Source organism: Bactrocera dorsalis, chromosome 1 (genome assembly GCF_023373825.1).
Source record: "Bactrocera dorsalis isolate Fly_Bdor chromosome 1, ASM2337382v1, whole genome shotgun sequence".
In the NCBI taxonomy this organism is placed as follows: domain Eukaryota; kingdom Metazoa; phylum Arthropoda; class Insecta; order Diptera; family Tephritidae; genus Bactrocera; species Bactrocera dorsalis.
Window position 1 is genome coordinate 108,059,835 of NC_064303.1, and position 21,293 is coordinate 108,081,127.

At 34.7% G+C, this 21,293-nt stretch overlaps 3 protein-coding genes across 10 annotated transcripts in view; 1 reads left to right on the plus strand and 2 right to left on the minus strand.

Moving 5' to 3' along the window:
* The window catches only part of LOC105222386 (dedicator of cytokinesis protein 9), a 70,634-nt gene extending 52,417 nt beyond the window's left edge, over positions 1-18,217 (plus strand). For 2 of the 8 annotated variants that reach the window (XR_007421393.1, XR_003845560.2), the window contains 6 exons: positions 1,173-4,265; positions 4,334-4,480; positions 11,307-11,517; positions 11,581-11,869; positions 11,934-12,611; positions 14,978-18,217. Coding sequence is in view for 4 of the 8 variants with exons in the window: in XM_049446775.1 (XP_049302732.1) it covers positions 1,173-4,265; positions 4,334-4,480; positions 11,307-11,517; positions 11,581-11,869; positions 11,934-12,160; positions 14,978-15,000 (3,990 nt within the window). In the remaining 4 variants the exon portion in view is untranslated. The remainder of the gene's footprint in view (positions 1-1,172; positions 4,266-4,333; positions 4,481-11,306; positions 11,518-11,580; positions 11,870-11,933; positions 12,612-14,977) is intronic. The other 6 variants (XR_007421394.1, XR_003845561.2, XM_049446775.1 and 3 more) reach the window with 4 other exon arrangements.
* LOC105222385 (uncharacterized) lies at positions 6,192-9,120 on the minus strand. Its single transcript, XM_049446779.1, has 4 exons — positions 9,011-9,120; positions 7,015-8,927; positions 6,786-6,954; positions 6,192-6,607 (listed from the first exon to the last, which is right to left on the minus strand). The coding sequence occupies exons 2-4, from the start codon at positions 8,649-8,651 to the stop codon at positions 6,539-6,541; spliced, it is 1,875 nt and encodes a 624-aa protein (XP_049302736.1). The 5' UTR covers positions 8,652-8,927; positions 9,011-9,120; the 3' UTR covers positions 6,192-6,538.
* A 1,752-nt stretch (positions 18,218-19,969) lies between the features above and the next one.
* Positions 19,970-21,293, minus strand: part of LOC105222387 (hypothetical protein) — a 29,653-nt gene continuing 28,329 nt past the window's right edge. Inside the window, exon 3 of the mRNA XM_029548733.2 lies at positions 19,970-20,834. Within this exon, the coding sequence (XP_029404593.1) occupies positions 20,275-20,834 (560 nt within the window). The 3' untranslated portion in view covers positions 19,970-20,274. The remainder of the gene's footprint in view (positions 20,835-21,293) is intronic.

The following is a 21,293-nucleotide window of genomic DNA, read 5'->3' on the forward strand; positions in this document are numbered from 1 at the left end:
TTCCATGCTTCTTCAAATTCTTGTGCGTGTACATATGGATTGAAAATTGTATTTTAATTTGGCTGCAACACCAACAAAATTTCGTTTTCATATAAAAAAAAAATTCGCTAAAAAAATTAATAATTCTAATAAATAAAAAAAAAATAAAAATAAAATATAAAAATTCAAAAAAAAAATTAAAAATAATAAAAAATAAAATAAAAATTAAAAAATTAAAAATAAAAATAAACAAATGCAATATAAAACATTATTAAAAAATTTAATAAATTTTCCTAAAAAACATATTTTCTCCAATAAAATTTACAAAAATAAATACAAAACCTTAAATTATATTATATTTTTTTTTAAATAATTGTTAAAAATTTGTTTTCATACAACAAAAATTTCATTAAAAAATTAATAATTCTAATAAATAAAAAAATTAAAATATATTTTATAAAAATAAATACAAAAACATTAAAAAAAACTTTATCTAAAATCTAATAACAAAAAATATTAAATATTGTTTTACAATATTATAAATAATTCATATGAAATTATTTGTAAAAAAATGTATAATAAACAATAAAAAATAAATTGAATTAATCGTTGCTGGGTAAAATTATTTTTACATAATAACATAACGTAATTAAAAAATATCTATAAAAAAATAAATAACTAAATAAATTATGAAATGAACTAAATTTTTACGAAATAATTAAATTATATTGAAAAATATTGCAAAATATTAATTATATTTAATTAATATTGAACATAAAAAATTTTTGAATTCCAAAATTAAAAAAAAAAAATTAAAAATTTGTAATAAAAAAATTAATAAATGAAATTATTTTAATTAATTATATATATTTTAATAAAAATAAATTAAATCAATTATAAACAAATATTAAATAAATATATTCAAAACTCATAAATAATTTCTTAAATAAAAAACATTAAAAAAATCCACGGAATTTGAAATACGATCATAATATCAACACGCATACGCTTTCTCGGTGTGCTTAACACACAAACGCACGTATACTTGTGCTCGTTCGTCAACATTACGCTTGGTTTACGATCATTCTGGTGTCCATACTACACACTGCATCCCTCTCACTGACACACCCCGCGCGCTTTCTCCCGCTTTCTATCTCCCATTCTTTGTCTACAAAACATTACCATATTTCCAGCAGAATTGTGGTCCTGAAATACAATGGATCGACAATCAGCGCTTACTGTTCGGCGTCGCCTTCCGCATGGACTCAACCGTACTGACCGCCGATCAGCATTTGCATAACTTTTTCGCACACTGCGAAAGACTGTTGGAGGGCGGCAAAACCACAGCGCTACCCGCAGAATCGGAGACCTGTAAAATACTCAAAGCGGCGCATGCAGTCGATATCAGCACGCTGATTAATTTCTTGCCGACCGTATTGAATGAACTGTTCACACTACTCGTGCACACACAGTCGGAGGAGATCGGCTTGAATATCATACGCCTACTGATCAACATCATACACATGCTCATCGATGAGGCCGGTCGCAAAGAACTACTCAGCGCCTACGTTAAGTATGTGTTTCATGCGCCCTACTACAGCCAGAAAACGTCGCGTACGGTGCACGGTGAGCTGTGCAAATATCTGCCGACCATTTTGCATCCGCACAATACCGATTTTCTGATCGTCAATAAGTTTATGCATTATTCGGGTATATTCTTCGATTTGATCATTAAAAGTATGGCACAACACTTATTAGATACGGGACGTATACGTATGTTGCGGAACGAAAGATTTCCCAAAGAATTTCCAGCGCGTGTTGAGAGTTTGATCAAAGTGCTGACTTCATATCTGATCTCGCGCTACAAAGATCTGCCTGTCGAGACGCAACAGTTGAATCGTTCGTTGTCGCAATTCGTGCGTCGCTGCCTCAGCTACATGGATCGTGGTTTCGTCTTCAAGTTAATCAAATATTATATGGAACAATTTGAGCCGGGCGATCAGCGTACGCTGCAAGAATTTAAGTTTGACTTTCTGGCTGAGATTTGTCAGCACGAGCATTATGTGCCGCTGAATTTGCCATTCGTGTTGAATCCGAAGAATCGTCCACCGGAAATGATGCTGCACTTTACACTTTCTGACGAGTTCTGTCGCCAACACTTTCTTGCCGGTTTGCTGTTGCAACAGCTGAAACAAAGTCTGAACGAAGCGAGCGCGGTGCGACGCCATGCGCTGCGCATCTTCAAAAATCTGCTCGCCAAGCATGAACTCGACGATCGCTATCAGAATCGTGGACAACTCTCACGCATAGCGCTAATCTATGTGCCATGGTTGGGCATTGTCATAGAAAACACGCATCGTATCGACGATATGTCTGGCGTGGCAACGCCAAATGGCCACGTCTACGCCGATTCGGCTTCATATACGCAGCGTTTGTCATGTTCCAGCAGTTATGTATTCGGCAAAGACACAGCCTTGAACTCGTCAACGTCTACGCCGCGTTCGAAAAACCGCATGACACTGCATATTGAACATCCAAGTCCACTGCGCGCTTCAGTGTATGTGAGAGATACGGCGCACCCAGGCACAGCGCCGCTCGCAAATGGTAACTCGGAGAGTTCGCTAAATACTCTAAATTCCGATTCGCAAAATTCACAAGACACACCCACTTTAGGCGCCGTCACAAATGGTCATCATGTTACCGACTTGACCGACGTTGCCATGCGCAACGGTCACAATCGCTCGCTTAATCTTATGCACGGTTTGAATAGTCTACCGCGTTGCGATAAATTCAATACGGCGGAGAGTAAAGATCTCTTGCTTGGTTTTCTGTTTGTGGTCAAGCATTTGGCGCAAGATCAAATGATCGGTTGGTGGCAGAATTGTACCGAAACCGAAACGCTGGCTTATCTCAGCATATTGGATTTATGTCTGGTGCAATTCCGTTACGTGGGCAAAAAGCATATCAATTTAACGGACGATGGTAAGGAAGCGCGTGCGGCGCGCACCGCAAAGGCCAGTACATTACCTGCGCGCATGCAGCCACCTAGCGCGGAGCAAGCCGCCAACGGTAATGGTACAGCTCATGAATCAGGTACACTTAATCATACGCAGAATCGTGAAAATCTTGTTGAAGAGACTGCGCGCAGTCAACAGGCGCTTTACGAGTCTAATTTGGCCACTGAAATCGGTATGATCATACTCGATAGTCTCGGCTTGTATGCCGTACACTTTCGTGACAAATTGTGTGATAGTCTAGTGTTGCCACAGCTGGCGCGCGTCTATCTGCGTTTCCTGCAGCTGGGTCAGTCGGAAAGATTGTCGAAACATGTGTTTGCCGCACTGCGCGCATTCATTAACAATTTCTCAATAGCGCTTTTCAAAGGCAATGCCACGCTATGCGGTCAAATGGTCTATGAGCTTTTGAAGGGTTGCGACAGTCGTCTAGTCGCAATACGCCACGAGTCATGCGCAGTGCTCTATCTGCTGATGCGCAGCAACTTTGAATATACCGGCCGCAAAGGACTCACGCGTGTGCATCTGCAAGTGATCATCTCCGTCTCACAGATGATAGGCAATGTGATCGGTTTGAATAACGCGCGCTTTCAAGAAAGTCTCTCCATGATTAACAGTTACGCGAATAGCGATAAAGCAATGAAGGGCACCGGTTTCCCAATGGAGGTTAAAGATCTAACGCGTCGCGTGCGCACCGTACTTATGGCCACCGCACAAATGCAGGCCCATCATATGGATCCCGAACGCTTACTCGAGCTACAGTATTCACTTGCCAACTCTTATGCTTCCACACCCGAACTACGCCACACCTGGCTCATTACGATGGCGCGCAATCACGAGCAAAATGGTAACATATCGGAGGCGGCTTGCTGCCACCTGCACATCGCTGCGCTCATGTCAGAGTATTTACGCTTACGCGGTGGCTGCAACATCAACTGGGGCGCCTCGTCCTTCAAGCAGATATCACGTAATATACCGCGTGACGAGCAAGGTTTGAAATTGGATGCAGGCGCTCAAGATTCGCAATACACCGAACAGATGCTGTTGGACCAGCTGAAGCAGTGCGCTGATTTTCTCGATCGTGCTGAACGCTTCGAGTGCTTGGGCGATCTTTATAAACTCATATTGCCGATGTATGAGCGCAATCGTTCGTATATCGAGTTGGCGCAATCGTATGAGCATCTCATGCAAGCTTATAATAAAATCGTTGAAGTGAATCGTTCCGGCAAACGCATGTTGGGTCGTTTCTATCGTGTCGTGTTTTTCGGCATGGTAAGCGTGACTGATTTACTTTTTTTTATAGTTGAAAGTGCTCACGATTTATTTATTTAATTTAACAGATGTACTTTGAAGATGATCACGCGGTTGAGTTTGTTTACAAGGAACCGAAACTAACCTCACTTAGCGAGATTTCCGAGCGACTCTCGAAACAATACAAAGAGAAATTCGGCGAGGATGTGGTCAAAATGATAATGGACTCATCACCGGTAAGTTTAAAATTGGAGTCGGTAATATGCACAAATATATTGAAGATTATACTGGGGAGAAAGAAATGTGTTAAGGTTAAAACTGAAGGGAGTTTACCTACTTACGAAATACCTTTTACACACTTGTAAGAACATACCGAAGGGATATCGTTTAAACTCTGTGATTTCTAGAAATTTGAACAAATAATTCGTCAGCTTGTTAAAGGTTCGAATGATATTGATATGAGATTTCAGTACAAATCTGTCCATGGAACTGCACAACCGCGTGGACGCTTTCGATCGACATCGTGGGAGTTTCGTTTTTTACATTTCCTTGATACAGCTAGCTGGTATTTCAACAAACAATTTCAGTTTAGTTGGCTAGTAAGTTTTCCGGACGTTGCATCGTTCTGTGTGTTCATTGCTTCCCAATTCAAACCATTTATTGAGATCACAGCCACTTGTGTGGAGTTTTATATACAACTCTAAGAGAAGATTTCCAAGCCGAATGTAATTTGTTTCCTTGTTTTAATCCATGGATGGCTACAAGCAAGGGACGCTTCAATTTCAACTCGACTCGGACTTGAATTAGGTACATTTTGGACGTTATATCATTTTTGTTTACCCTATAGATTAATCGGTCGTTTCCAACATTTTTTTGAAACTTCTTGGCATACACTCTCAATTTGTAGTAATAAAAATTGTCCTAATTTTCGCAGACTAACCCAGCTTTTGGAAATATTTCCTTTGCATATAATCCATTTTGCGCTGAAATACTCCATAAACTCTTAGCATATCCTCGACATGCTTTGATGATTCTTTATACACCAAGTATGGGGTTCACTAACGATAGAACCATCCCAACCACTCGAGAAAGCTTGAAGTCATGATAGTCGAGATGGAGTTTGGCCAGTATCTGTTGTTGTTGTAACGGTAGAATTCTGCCGAGCTGACAGTCCTTTACTGTATAAAAAACGGTAGGTCCAGGAAACGTGATGTTTCGACGGAGTCATACCATAGGGTGAGAGGTTCCAGATGCGTAGGGCTTAGCATGCAAGGAGGTCCGTCTCGATTCTGAATAAGTAGGAATTTAAACTGCTATACTATCCAGAACAAAGCTGCGCAAGGGTCCCTTTCGAATCTCGCGGCAACTCCAGCTCATCGTCTGCAATAGTTGGTGGTTTGACTCCAAATACGCCATTTACTGCGAAAGAGTCGGTAAAGGTGTTTATGGCTCCACTGTGAATGGCGATCAGCGCATGTCTGAAGATAGTTCAAAGTCTGGTCGGCACATTGTCTTGATGACTGATCAGAATGGCAGTCATGCTGCTTGTTTGAGCTCTTATGGATAGTAAGGGTCCTTTGTTCGCGTCGGGTGGTAGCCCAGTGCTCGAATTTGGTGCAGATTGCACAACTATGTCTTAAGGCCTGAGCAGATTTAAAGATGGCTCCATCCATTGTATATATAATGCCTGAGGTGGAGTTTGTATGGAGCTTTTTATCGCAGGCGCAACAGAAAAATTCCTCCAGGCCCGGTCTGGACTCAATGCCAGCACGAGTCAGGAGGATACAGAACAACCCAGCTGCAAGGCGTTGCGCCAGTGATGACAAACTTAATCTAAAACTTACCGATCCAAAAGCAGTTAGATCTCCTTGGCCGGTTAAAATCGGAATCAATACTGGTAACGTAGAACAGGCTGTCTTGGGAATAGATCTTCCAGCATCATCTTTTAATAAAGGAATATAAGTAAAAATTTGAAAATTTTTGCACTTACTTTTCCTAAAGAAATTATAAAATTCAAAAAATTCTTCCAGATATCTCCGACTTTTGTTGTTGTTAAAATATGTACCAGTATTTATTACAATTTACAGATATATTTTCAATAGTTTACATTTATCATTCATTGCTTTGGCACTGATGCTTGCTTTATATTTACAACAACAAAAACAGCAAACAAAATAAGCTTAAGGCTTGGCCTCTCCAAAATACAGCGCAACAATTCACTTGTCTTGGGTTTTCCATTTAGCAATTGTTTAATTAAAAAAATATATATGTTTTTTCATATTTTAAAAGATACGTTACTTAAACAAAAATTGTGACAATTCAATATTCGATTCGACATCATCGTTCGGAAATAGATTACGACGCTGAACAGGCGCAGCGACCAGCCAGGGTTTTACGCAACATGTGGGTTTTGGATTTGCGGGGCATGGACATATAAAATGAAAATACAAAATAACACATTGAAGCACCAAAGCTCACGAAAAAATACAGCACAATTTAAAATAAAAAGTGGGGTTAGGTATTATTACTTGATGCGCTTACCTTTTGCGCCTCGTTTTGACGCAAAGTGGAGGCGTGTGTGCCACGTGGACGTACTTTGCCTACCGAATCCTTGGATTTGGTCGCTGTGACAGTGGGTATGCCGGACTTCTCGAGCGCGGCATTTGACGATTTGCTGACGAGCGACTTCTTGGCCGGGTGTGTGGTGGTTCTGCAAGCAGAAAAAAGATGAGTTAGCTTTTATAAAATGCTGCAATGTGTTTTCACTTACTTTACAGCTAAACTTTGCTCCGTTGAGCTCACAGATTTGAGTGAGGTGGTATCTTTCGCGCCGCTATGGTTAGCAGTTGAGACGCTGCTGGTTATGCGCATCTTCGGCGCTTTGTAGTTCATGCCATTGGACTCGGTTGTTGCCCGGCTAAGGGTCGTGCGTGCGCGTGCTGTTGGTGGTCGTGGTATATTGGTGGCGCTGCGTGGTAATAGGCGGCTGCTAACCTCTGTCTTCTTGCTATCCGTCTTCGGCTTGTGACCCATGGTGAGATTGTGTAGACTCTCCGAGAGGCGCTTGGTGCGTGTCATTACCGAAGAGCTGCTGCGTGTCGACGTCTTCTCGCTGTGATGTGCGCTATTCTTGCCGCGCAAGCTCAAACTAATGCTGGCCAGTTTGCGTAATGTGGTGCGCTTCTCAGTCTTCTTTTTATCCTCCTTCTCCTTGAGCAGCTTAACCTTGCCGAGGCGTGACTTACCAGCCGGGCTCTTACACACCTCATTTGGTGTTTCCGGTGGCGTTTCGGTGCTGCCACCTGTTGCTATATCAATATCCGTTTCATTTGTTGGTTTGTCGCTTAGTTGTTGTTGTTGTTGCTGTGTATTATGCTCTGGCGCCACATCACCATCACCATCACCTATGCCACCACATTCACATATACCATCTGCTTCGCATTCCACATCGCCATCACCATCACCGCACAAACTGTTGAACTCTTTTATTTCCTCGAGGATTTGTGGTAATTCATGCGAAGCCTCTTCTTCGGCTAGTTCATTCTCTTCGCTCAGCTCACTAACTTCAACGGATTCGGTGTCTTCTTTACACTTGAATTCGTTGAGTGTTTCATTGGAGCTCTGATCGGAGTATTGCTCGCGATTCTCTTCATCACTTACGTTCTCGCCAAGCTCACTGTTGTTGCGTACAATCCGTGACTCTTCTTCGTCACAGACCGCTTTTGTCTCAGCATTATTCAATTCCAATTGGTTTGGTTGCAATTTATTCGCCTGTGTGCTTACTGGCTGCATCATCGGTTCTCCCTCGGCATCCTCAAAGTCTGTGCTGTCCTCTTCAGAGCCTCTTACGTCTTCTTCCACTTGCTTCGTTGTTTTTCCGGTATCCAAGTTCAACTGCGGAACTATAACTTTGGTAGCTAATACGTCTGCTTCCTTTTGCTTCTTCAATTCTTCTTTTAATTCCTCATCCAGGCCTCTGCCATTGTCACTGTTGACTTTGACGGGCTCTATCACGTTCTGCGCTTTTATTTCGTCCACAACTTGTTTTGCATCGGCTTCTTTTGCTTTGACATCGTCTATTTTTTCCTTCAGCGCATTCACCTCTGCCCCTATTGGATTTGATCCCGTTATACCGTCGACTTTTATAACCTTCAAAACATTTGCATTGTGTGTCAGTTGTAACGGTTGCGTCAGCGCACTACCGCCACCGACATCGCCAATTTCTCGCATAATTTTCTGTCGCAATAAATATGAGGGATAGAATTCCTTGGCGTCCGGATTCAACTTGGATGTGATTTTGAGTCCATTGGTGGAAATAATCGTGCCACTTATCGGCGTTGGCAGCTTGGTTGTTTGCTCTGTTTCTTTATTTGTCATTTCTATGGGCATATCGGCGGCTGTTTGCATCTTAGCTTCTACTTATTTTCGGCGACCTCTGTAAATTGCTTCGAGTCAAAATTCACTGCTTACTCAGTTTCTGCTTCTTCTGCCGTGTCTCAAATGTTTTTAAAACTCTCCTGACTGCCCGTTATGTTTTGTGAAAATTTTCGTTGACTGTCGTCGTTGATTTTTCTTGCGCGGTTTTTTGGTCGTTCGGCAGTCGTGTTGATCGGTCGTCGAAAAGCAGAAAATATACGTTCTCTGGTTTTGTTGTTTTTAAAACGAATTTTATAGGATTTAAAACTGAAGTAAAAAACGTAGAAATTTAAAAATTATATTGTCAAATTTCGAACCCAAAAATTAATTCCTTTCGGGAAAATATTTACCAGATTTGTGAAATGATGCTTGTGGCAAAGTTGTATGTCATAGTAATTGAAAATACAGTTTTTTTTTTTATGTGCGAAGGTATCAGTATTTCGTAGATTTTAATTTTTTTATTTACATATATGTATGTATAATACAATGTACATACACTTTTGTAAATATTTATATGTTATATAGGGGCTGTTCGAAAAGTTTATAGTTTGATTTGATTTCTTACAATTTTTTTAATTTGAATTTAGTTTATTCAACTGTAAAAAGTTAATTTGATTTATATTTTTTACATATTTAATATAGCCAATATACAGGGTGTCCCAAAAATTCTTTTACTTTCAAAAGATGATAAGTAATTACATAGTATGTTAGATACAAATAAAGGTTATATTTCGAATCTGAAAGAAAATGATAATACGAGGTTTGACAATTAAGTAATGAGACTGATTTTATTGCCGCGCTTGTGATAAACCTGTGACCTTGAAATTCCCTTTTGTCTTTTTCCGGCATCCCTCCCCTCTCCACTGATATATGTACCACTAGCTTGTTTAGTTCGCCTGCTGCGTCAAGTTGAGTAGACGTGTGCTTGTAGTGCTCGTCACGAAAATGGAAAAACGAAATCAAGAGCAACGCGTCGCGATAAAATTTTGCACCAGATTGGGCGAAACAGCTTCGGAAACGTACGCTTGATCGAGTTATTACAGGCGATGAGAGCTGGTTTTAATACGTAGCCAAAGCTCACAATGGTTGTCTCCGCGCGCCCCCCGCCCGAAAAAAGCTCGCATGAGCAAGTCGAAGGTGAAAACGATGATTATTGCCTTTTTTGATAGCCGTGGAATCGTCCACAAAGAACTCGTTCCACCGGGGAAAACTGTGAATCAAGTCTACTATTGCCAAGTACTCGAAAGATTGCGAAAACGAGTCAACAGGGTGCGCCCAGACATCGCTCGTAACTGGATCCTTCATCACGACAACGCGCCGTGCCACACCGCCCTCAGCGTGTCCCAGTATTTGGCCTTTAAAGGGATCGCCGTGTTGCAAGAGCCGCCTTACTCGCCCGACATGTCACCCTGTGACTTTTTTCTTTGTTTCATAAAACAAAATCGGTGGTCAAAGGAACCCATTTTGAGTCGATTACGGACATCCAGGCGGCCGTGACGAGAGTACTCGCGGACATCCCAGTCGAAGCGTTCCAGAAATGTTACGAAGCATGGAAAACGCGCTGGAATCGCTGTATAGCTGCCCAAGGGGACTACTTTGAAGGGGGTGACGGAGTTGTAAAATAATTTTCAAATATTCGGCTTTTATGGAATCAGTCTCATTACTTAATTGTCATACCTCGTATTATTGAGGAAATATAGACCGATGGTTTCAACGGCACATAAACTACACCAAACCGTGTTTTTTTTTCTGGACGAAAGGGCAGCTCTTGAATCTGTTCATATTGCTCTTCGTCCAAAATGTGGCAATTTAACTTGTTTACATACCCATTGAGCCAGAAATAGACATCATCGTTGAACAAAATTTGGCTTGAAAACGTCGGATCTTCTTGGAACTTTTCAAAAGCGCATTGAGCGAAGCGATATGACTTGGGAAGGACTTGAATCACCTGTTAAATCACGGCAGTGGAGATCACGGCAATTAAAGAAAGACTTCCTGTCAAAAAGTGTGCTCACAACAAAGAATATATATATTCCTATACACAAGCGGCTTTGAAATCAGTAAAGTTTTATCAAAAATTTTCACTATCTTTGCTTTGCCTTGATCTCTTGGTGTATTCCATTTCACGATAAACCTACGTATATTTAAGGATATAGAGATATTCCTGATAACTGTGCAATAGATGAATTAGCTCGAGTAGGCACTACCCTACAATTAAACTCCGGGAAATAGGAAATGCATATGCCTCTGGCCATTTAAACGACAAACATGTAAATATATGATAGCTGCGTCTCAATCCCTAACATGCTCAACAAGCAGACAAGCGTGGCATGAAAGGAATGTATGACAATAGAGTGCGGCGATTTTAGATCCGGTGGTTTTTCAATGAGCCTCCAAAATGTCTAGGGGCGTCATAGGGCAGCCACAAATGTGGTCGTAATCGGATCAAAACTTTGGAGTCCCTCGACCTAAACCTAAAATCGGTCAATATATAGGATTTCTTTATGAAATTTTCCCTAATAATAATATGGCATACTGTTAAAGATTAATTAATTCGATTCTCTACTTCCCTTACGCCTAATGTAAGGATTGAATTGATTGAACTTTGAACTTGATTTTAAACTTTCCACTTTTTCTTACCTCCAGGTGGATCCTAATGCGCTCGATGCCAAATTGGCGTACATCCAAGTCACCCACGTCATACCATTCTTCAGCAAAGAAGAGCTCGATCAGCGCCTAAACGAATTCGAACAAAATCACGATGTCGACACTTTTATGTACGAAACACCATTCACGAAATCCGGTGCAGCGCGTGGCAGCGTCGAGGAGCAATGGAAGCGCAAAACAGTCATCAAAAGTAAGTCCATTTACTTAGAAATGTGCAATATTTTTTTCATGTCATGTCTCCTATTTTTTACAGCCACCTACTCCTTCCCCTACGTGCTGAAACGTATACCGGTAAAGTCGCGCGAAATCATCGAGCTGAGTCCCATAGAGGTGGCGATCGATGAAATGCAAACGAAGGTTTCAGAACTCGAAGAGGTCATACTGCCGCCAGCCGATGTTAAGAAGCTGCAGTTGCGGCTGCAAGGCAGCGTCGCCGTCACCGTTAATGCTGGTCCACTCGCCTATGCGCAAGCATTTTTGGATCCCAAAATAGTGAGCAATTTCTCCATTGACCGCGTAGAAGATTTGAAGGACATTTTCAGGTGAGCGAATTGCATATATGTAAATAACGGTATGCAATATGTATTTTTTAATTACTACTTGCAGGGACTTCGTTAAGGTGTGCAATACAGCGCTGCAGTTGAACGCGCGCATGATCAGCAACGATCAAGCGGAATATCATAATGCGCTCGCCGAAAACTACCGCAAACTGTGTCAGGCGCTCAGCGAGCTACTCGGTGAGCCGTTTCAACCTTTGGATGATAGCGTCACGAGCGGGCAACGCAATAGCATGGCTTTGTTTAATGCAATCAGTGGCGCTTCGCAAAATTCAAGTACTGCCTAAAATTTGCTAAATACAAATTAAAAACAAAAACAAAAACAAACCTAAAACTACGCACACAAATGCACACACCTTCACACACATACACACATACATATATACACAATACGAATGTTGTGTATTAGTAAATTTTAGTTAAAAAAAATCTATAGCAAAGCTAACTTGACTAGAATTTTAAGCAACTAACCTAACTAAAATTAATCAAAAATCTAAAAAAACTAAAGAAAATAATAACTATTAGTAATAAATAAAAAGCTGTGTGTGTGCTCTCTATGCGAGTTGTGCGGCTTTATAACACGCATTCAGGTGTTTGGTGCACGTTATAAACGTATGTATGTATGCTACAAAATGCTGATTGATCGCTTGATTTATGGCAACCAAGTTTAGACTTTATCACGCCAATGCAATGCTTTTTCTCTGGGCTTTGGGCGCGTCGGCTAATGGTGATTAATTAATACAAATTATTAATGGATTTATGTATGTATGTGTCTCTATGCATGTGCTTTACTAACCACAAAAAACTATTTGAGGTGTGGCCATTATGTTGGAGTGTTTGTTTAAAATATATAAAATTCTTATAAATTTACTACTTCCCTTGTATAAATATTTAGTAAAAATTATTATATGTATATACATAAATAAAAATTATAATTAATTATATTATACATACATATATGTATGTGTAAATATATATTATCTATACATAAACTTTATAATTATGTCTACATATGCTTAAAAATAATTTATGTGCATTTACTTATATATAACCTATTTCTATTGCATTTTCACCTCTAAGTGTTTTAAGTAGAATTAAGATTTATACAATTTATGCTGTTAATTAGTATTATTTAAAGGGTTATATACAGTTAGAAGGCCGAAAAAGCGAATTTTTATGAATTTTGCTGAGAAAACTTTTAAATTTATTAATCCAAACATTTGTACACATATTATGGTACAAACTGTATTTTAAGACTTAGTATTATAAAAATATTTATTTGGAAAGGAACTACAGCTGAACTCCGTGAGCTTCTCTCAAAAAAGACGTTTTGCGATGAATACTATTGTATACCTTTGAACTGTATCCTCTGAAATTAAAAAAGAAAACCAAACAGATTTCGTTAAAGTAATGTTAAATCTAGTAAAGCAAACCGAAGGAATAAGCAAAATAAAATTGTTTAACAAAATGAAGGTTTCTCAAAAAAAAAGTAAAAAAAAATTATAAAGAAAATATTTATCGGTGAGAAAAAATTCTTCATTTAATTACTAAAAAATATATTTAAAAAAATCGTTCTAAAATTTGAGAAAAAATCGGTTTAGCGTTTTTTGAGTAATGGTGGTCACCGATTTTGAAAACACCATTTTGAGAAAATGGTTTAAAATTTGACCCTTAGTATTCTCAAACGCCTTTTCAAATTTGCGCGTAACTTCGAAAATATTCACCAGAACGATATGAAATTTTGTGTATGTGTTCTTAAATATATATACATTAAGAAAATAAAATAAAAAAAATCGATTTTTTCGAAAATTCTAACTGTATATAACCCCTTAATAATATCAATACATACTATTTACTAAAATCGTTAATATAACCATAGAAAAGCAAAGCAAATGTGTTGTTTGGAAAATACGTATGATATAATATATGAAAGCATTTAATGAGAATCAAGCCAAAGATTATTATCTAATAATTAGCTAATTTAGTCTAAATATTATTAATACTGTTATATTAAATATTAATGTATATAATAACTAAATATTTAGTATACTTCGGAGCAGGGTTGCGGTTAGTTTTGATTTAAAAATTGAGTTATAAATTTTTTATTCCAATTTTGCATTTAAAAATTAATTTCTCAATTTTTTATTAAAAATTAAATATTTTTTAAATTGAGATTTCAATTTTTTTTAATAAAATTTATTTATTTTTTTTAATTTAATTTTTTTTTATTCAATTTATTTTTTTTTTGTATTTTTTTATTTTATATTTTATTATTTTATTTTTATTTTATTTAATTTTTTTTTTTAAATTCAATTTTTAATTATTTAGATGATTAATTTTTATTCCAATTTGTTAATTTTTAATTTTTTTTAATTAAAATGTATGTATTTTTATTTACTTTTTTATTTATTTTTTTTATATATTTTTTTATTTATTTTTTTTTATTTATTTTTTTTATTTATTTAATTAATGCATTTTTTTTAATTATTATTATTTTTTTTTTATTTTTTTTTATCCAAAATGTAGTTTAGCCAAATTGTGAATGCCATTTATTTTTTTAATGTAGAAACGGCGCAGCATTTAATCCAAAAGAGAAAAATTATTATTAAGTACCAACACAAGTTTATATCCTCTTCTTTATTGGTGTAGGCACGTTTATAATCGAGATAAAAATGTTATATAGTTAAATCCAATACAGAAGAGCATGTGAACTTTTCATTTAAGTGGTGTAAGCTCTTTCAAATGCAACTCTACCGTCATTCCGAAAGTAGTCTGTTCGAACCGCCTTTTTCCAAAAATAGTTTCTAAGCTATTACTCCTATCAATTGTTGATATTTTTATAACAAATTATTTATAACATTTTGGAAATATTAACTTTATAAATATGCATATAAATCAACTAAATTTAAGGCCGTGCTTCCCAACTAAACTTCAGTTTTTCCACTACCAACACTAATATAATATAACATAAGTCGCTAACACCCCGTTCTTAATGTCTGTCTCACTAACGCACAATTTATTTATTATACATGTTTTTTTCGTACAATTCATTACATTTTCATTAATGTGTTTTACGATTTTTTCTAATTCTAGGTTTTGGTTTTGCAGTGTATTAATTTATAATAAAAGCCACACAGTCACAAGTAATGCAATAAAAAGAAACAAACACCCATACAATTACACCAACACAATTAAAAGCAACAAAAAATGCGACTTAATGAATTTACAACAACAATAACATAATTGACACGCATATGTAGAACATAAGTAAACGGCATATGTAAGCAAAAAACAATAATTAAAGGACAAGCAAACACGAAGCGAGGAGCGAATAAGAATTTAGAACAAGTTAATACAAACACAGAAACACGGCAATATGTGTGCTTATGCAGTTAGAAACGATATTTCAAGGAGCGCTTTGGTTATTTGGCGTATAAAATATTTACGAATATAAAATTATATTAAAGGATATACATACTTGGTACACAAACAATAACAAAAACAATAAGCGTTGTAGTATTGCCACATATTTGATTTATGATTTATTTGCTTTAATTATTTATATATATGTATATGTATACATTTTATATATATTTTTTTTACATTTAAGGCTTAGCATGCATTTAGCCCTAACAAAATGCTTAACCTTAATTTTTGAGCAAATAGTGATCAGTTTATTATTTTTTTACTAATATTATGATGATGATTTAAACTATGTAGTTGTATATTATACATATATTAAAAATATACAAATTATAAAAAAAAATTCTTTAGAAGTAAAAAGCATACATAAAAAATGATATTGCATTTAAATCACAAAACACGTAATCGTATTTAATGCTAATTTTAAGTGAATATATAGCAGATGACAACAATTTTTTGTTACACACATAAATAAATATGTATGCAACTAATAAAAGTATTTATTTATTTTTTCATAACTAGCTGTTATAAACATATATTTATTGCTTACGAAATTGCTTTAAAAATCATATGTTTAGACATATACTATATATATATTTTTCTAAGATAAATTATACAAATATGCTTATATATAAATATAATATATCTATGTATTTATTATATGTATGCAAATGTTTAGATAAGTATGTAAGTTTCCAATATTAAAACTACATTGATATGTAATAATTATTTTTGTTTTTTCTCTTTTGTAAATATTAAACATATATTATAATTTTTACTTTTTATATTATTGTTTATTTATTATATTATTTTTTATTTATTAAGTGTATTGCTTTAATTGTTTATGTGCGTATCAAAAACTCGATTTTAGTTTATATACACTTGTAGCGTTAGATATTCGGAGCTTGCGCGAGGTAAAAGCGGTTTATGGTAGCGGTCAAAAAAAAAAAATAATATATTATTAAATAATATTTATTTTTTTTTTTATATTTTTAAAATAAATAATATTTATTAAAAAAAAATAATATATTATTAATTTTTTTTTCAAACGGCCACACTCGGCCGCTTTCTTTGCTTGGGTTTAATTTTTCACAAATTTTGAATATTAAATAATATATTATTTTTTTTAATAAATATTATTTATTAAAAAAAAAAAAATATTATTTAATAATATTATGAAAATGTTAAAAAAGAATGGCCGTTTGGAAAAATAATTTTAAAAAATTTATTTTTTTCACTAAAAATATGGAATTATTAAAATATTGTAAAAAAAACTATGAATGCAGATTGAGGTTAAATTGTAAGAAAAAAAAAAAAATAAAAAATCTGCCGAAAAAAAAAAAATTAAAACAATTTAAATGTGTTATACCAAATTGAAATTAGAAATATCGTCTCAAAAAATAACTTCCGCACAAAAATAATTTCAAGCAAAAAAAAAAACGAATTTGAGCACTGACTTTTGAATTAGTTATATATTAAAATTCACTCTGTAAAAGTTTTATATAATATTTTTAAGAGAAATTCAAGGAAAACATTATATTTAATATTTTCAAAAACAATCCAAGGCAAAAGTGCATAATAAGTACATCATCTAACTAAATTTATGCGCATAACAACAAAAAGAAAATTTCGAGAGTAATTCAAAGAAAATTTTTGTATAAATATAAAGAAAAGAAGTTAAAATTATGCTTAATAATTTAAATGGCACTAGCCAGCTATAATATGTAAAATTTGTTAAAAATATTCGCTAAAAACTCTTTGCTTTCTGTGCTCCTATTTTACTTATGTTAAAAAGAATTAAAAAAAAATCAGCAAAAATTTTCAACTTAAAAATTGAAATACCAGATATACATGCATATATAATATGTACATTAAAAAACTCTATATTTTTTCGTTTTCGGCCGCTTTCTTTGCTTGGGTTTAATTTTTCACAAATTTTGAATATTTAATAATATATTATTTTTTTTAATAAATATTATTTATTTAAAAAAAAAAAATAAAATAAATATTATTTAATAATATTATGAAAATGTTAAAAAAGGGTGGCCGTTTGGAAAAATAATTTTAAAAAATTTATTTTTTTCACTAAAAATATGGAATTATTAAAATATTGTAAAAAAAAACTATGAATGCAGATTGAGGTTAAATTGTAAAAAAAAATAAAAAATCTGCCGAAAAAAAATAAAAATTTAAAACAATTTAAATATGTTATACCAAAAAATTGAAATTAGAAATATCGTCTCAAAAAATAACTTCCGCACAAAAATAATTTCAAGCAAAAAAAAACGGATTTGAGCACTGACTTTTGAATTAGTTATATATTAAAATTCACTGTGTAAAAGTTGTATATTTTTAAGAGAAATTCAAGGAAAACATTATATTTTATATTTTCAAAAACAATTCAAGGCAAAAATGCATAATAAGTACATTATCTAACTAAATTTATGCGCATAAAAAGAAAGAGAAAATTTCGAGAGTAATTCAGAGAAAAATTTTGTATAAATATAAAGAAAAGAAGTTAAAATTATGCTTAATAATTTAATTAGCACTAGCCAGCTATAATATGTAAAATTTGTTAAAAATATTCGCTAAAAACTCTTTGCTTTCTGTGCTCCTATTTTACTTATGTTAAAAACAATTTAAAAAAATCAGCAAAAATTTTCAACTTAAAAATTGAAATACCAGATATACATGCATTTATAATATGTACATTAACAACTCTATATTTTTTCGTTTGGTATTCTAAAAAAAATATTTTTTAAATTCAAATATCAGATATAACCTTATTTTTACGGTGCCAAAGTCATAACCAACATTAATGTTGATTTCCATAAGAATTAGTCACGAAATTCAGACCATGCCTCACTGCTTAGCAATATTCGAATAACGCGTCTTATAATTTAATTATATACATATATTTATTTCATGTTAAAAAAAACCTAAAATATGTAATATATGCACCTAACTGCTTGGAAAAATGTTTCTTTCATTTTGTCCTTTTCATTTAAATGAAAAAACAAAAAATCTTTGCGAACAAATTGTGTTACCAATTTTTTTTTTGTCTTTTGCCTTTGCATTGTCGTTATCTTTATGCAGTGAAACTGCGTAAAATTTGTATGATTTAGATATATAAACTACAAAATAAAATAAAATTTTAACGAAACCCACAAAAAATAATAATAAATTACAATAAAAATAACAAATATGCGAAATATACTCGCTAAAGTAATGATAAATATATTACTCGATACGAAATTATAAATATTAATAATATGGATATTATGTATTTAAAACACTGTGCGTCAAAATGATAAAAAAATATTTATAAATTATATAAAAATTATATATTATATAAAAATTATATATTATATAACCAACAGTTACTACTAAATACTAGAAATAATAGCGCAGCACACGAAACTATTCAACGATAAGTTACCAAAGTATTGGCATAAACTAGAGCAGTAGTAATCCATTAAAATTAACGACTTATTAGAAACAACCACAAACTAGCAGCCACTTACGTAAGAAATGTATGTATGTGCGTAGCATGCCTGCATCATACTTTATACTCCATAGATATATAGTAAATGTGTAACTAAACTCTTATTTACAACAAGAAAAATAAATAGCAAATAGATGTACATTTTTCTTTTGATAATTGTAGTGTAAACATTACAACAATGCAACTGTATGCATAAAAAATAATAAAAATAGTTATAAAAAAATAATTAAAAAAAAAAAATAATTATAAAAAAATAATTAAAAAAAAAAATAATTATAAAAAAATATTAAAAAAAAATTAAAAATTATTAATAATAAAAAATAAATGTTTAAAAAGCGAAAAAACTGCGTTTAAATTGCTTTTCTATGTCAATATACACGTATATGCGCTTATATGACTCTGCAGGCAGCGCTGCGGCAGCACAGCAGCGACACACAAATTTGTGCGCTCTCAACAACCAGCCATTCTACCAGGCACCCAGCCTGCAGCAGCAAGCAACAGCGGGATGCGATGCGCCTTTGCATATGCAGCGTTTCAGCGGCATGTTGCATTTTGCCCACCTAGCGGCGAAAGTGTGTAGCAACGGAAGTGAGCTCATGGCGCCCCTGCGCATATGCAACATTTTTCTTTTAATTCCGCTAAAGCAGCCATAGAAACACGTTTTATACTAATGCAAAGATTTATTTTCAATTTTCTACGCATATTTAAATACACATGTACACATTTTAATTATTTTAAAGGCTTAAAAATATTATTTTATGATTTTTATAATTTTTCATTTAATTTTTTATTGCAAATTTTGCATTTTAAATTTTTTATAATTTTTCTTTGAATTTTTTATTACAATTTTTGCATTTTATTTTTAATTTTGTTAGTTTTTTGTTATTGTTTAGTTAGTTAAATGCATTAGCCATGCTAAACGAAATAAACGGCCGAAATGTACCAAAACAATAAACCAGTATATTTTATATATAATATAAAAGGTGTTATTTGCGCGTATACATACTTTATATTTTATATTTTTTTTTTGAATACAAGTATAACTGTACATACATTTGTGCGTGTTACTAGGTAATTTATCAGTGTAGAGCAGACTTAACAACGAATGATAATTTACATCTTAACAAATCGAGAAAAATAATACAAAAAATTTGAAATATTTTCAACAAAGTTTTTCGATTTTATTTGTAATTTTAACATAAATTAATTTCAAATTCCACTTAAAAACTAAAACAGCGTTTTTTGTTCAAACCTTCGAAAATCTCTTGCCAATTGCGAAACAAATCGGTAAGCCTTAAACAAAAACTTTACAAATAATAATACAAATAAATCATAAACATAAACAAAAACAGCAACAAAGGTCACGTTCCATGCATCCACAAGCGTCACATTCCATCATGCCATGACAAAACTAACAGTAAAACCAGCAAACCCGTTCCATTAGCATACAGTGGGCGCCAACTTACAGGCGTATGCCAGCATTGCGCGAACGCACAAAGTTCAACAGCTCGTCGGAATCCTCGCACACGAACGGTTTCAAATGATGGCAAGCCACATCGTGCCACTTGAGTCCATCGTTGTAGAAGTTATTCAAAATCGACAAGCATGACTCATCGTTGCCCTGTGCAGCCTCACGATTGTCCGGTTGTGGTTGATTGTAGCCGCCGGTGTGTGACCAATCGCCGGTGTTGCGCTGCGAGGTGGGTCCGATTTTGGCGCCCGAACCCGACCAGAACCAGCCATTCTCATTTGGTGGCTGCAAGTCGGGACGATCACAGCCAGCAAAATTGCACTTGCGTCCCGAAGTCCAGATGTAACGCACATTGCCACGTGCTATACGCTGCTTGATGAACTCATTTTCCTGTGGTGTCTCCAGCGAAACGGCATCCATGCAGTGGCGACGGCAAATGTTGCGCGCATCCAACCAGTCGACTTCGAGACTGCGCGTCGGCGCATGTTCCCAGCTGAAGAAGTACGAGTGGGCAACGCCGCGCGCATCACGGTACGTGGCATGGCGAACACCTGTGTAAAGTAGGGTGAGAGAAAGTCAAAACGTTAGGTTAGAATAAGACTGTTAAGATTATAGAATGGGCGGTTTATTGTTAGCTTAGGATGATGCTTCATGTGAATTGGTAAGACAACTCTCAAAATCTCTTAAAAACCGCTCGGTCGTTCGAAAGCGGTCTTAGGCACATGGTCTCTTAGAAAAAGTTGTTCAGAATGATTTGTTGAACCTTTCCTCAAAAAAATCGACCCGCTTTACTGTATCTACCTGAGATTATTCGCAGATGGGAATCAGCTTTCGATAACGTCTACATTTTTTGAAGTTTCATCCTGCGATAATTAGCTCCTCTCTGGATTCCTGGCACTATTCACATAAGCATTTGAAACTGAAAACTAGTTTCGTGGATACTGAAGCCTAGATTAACGTGAAAAGCGGTCACGCCGCGGCCGAAACATCTGGAATTTTTCTACCTTCAA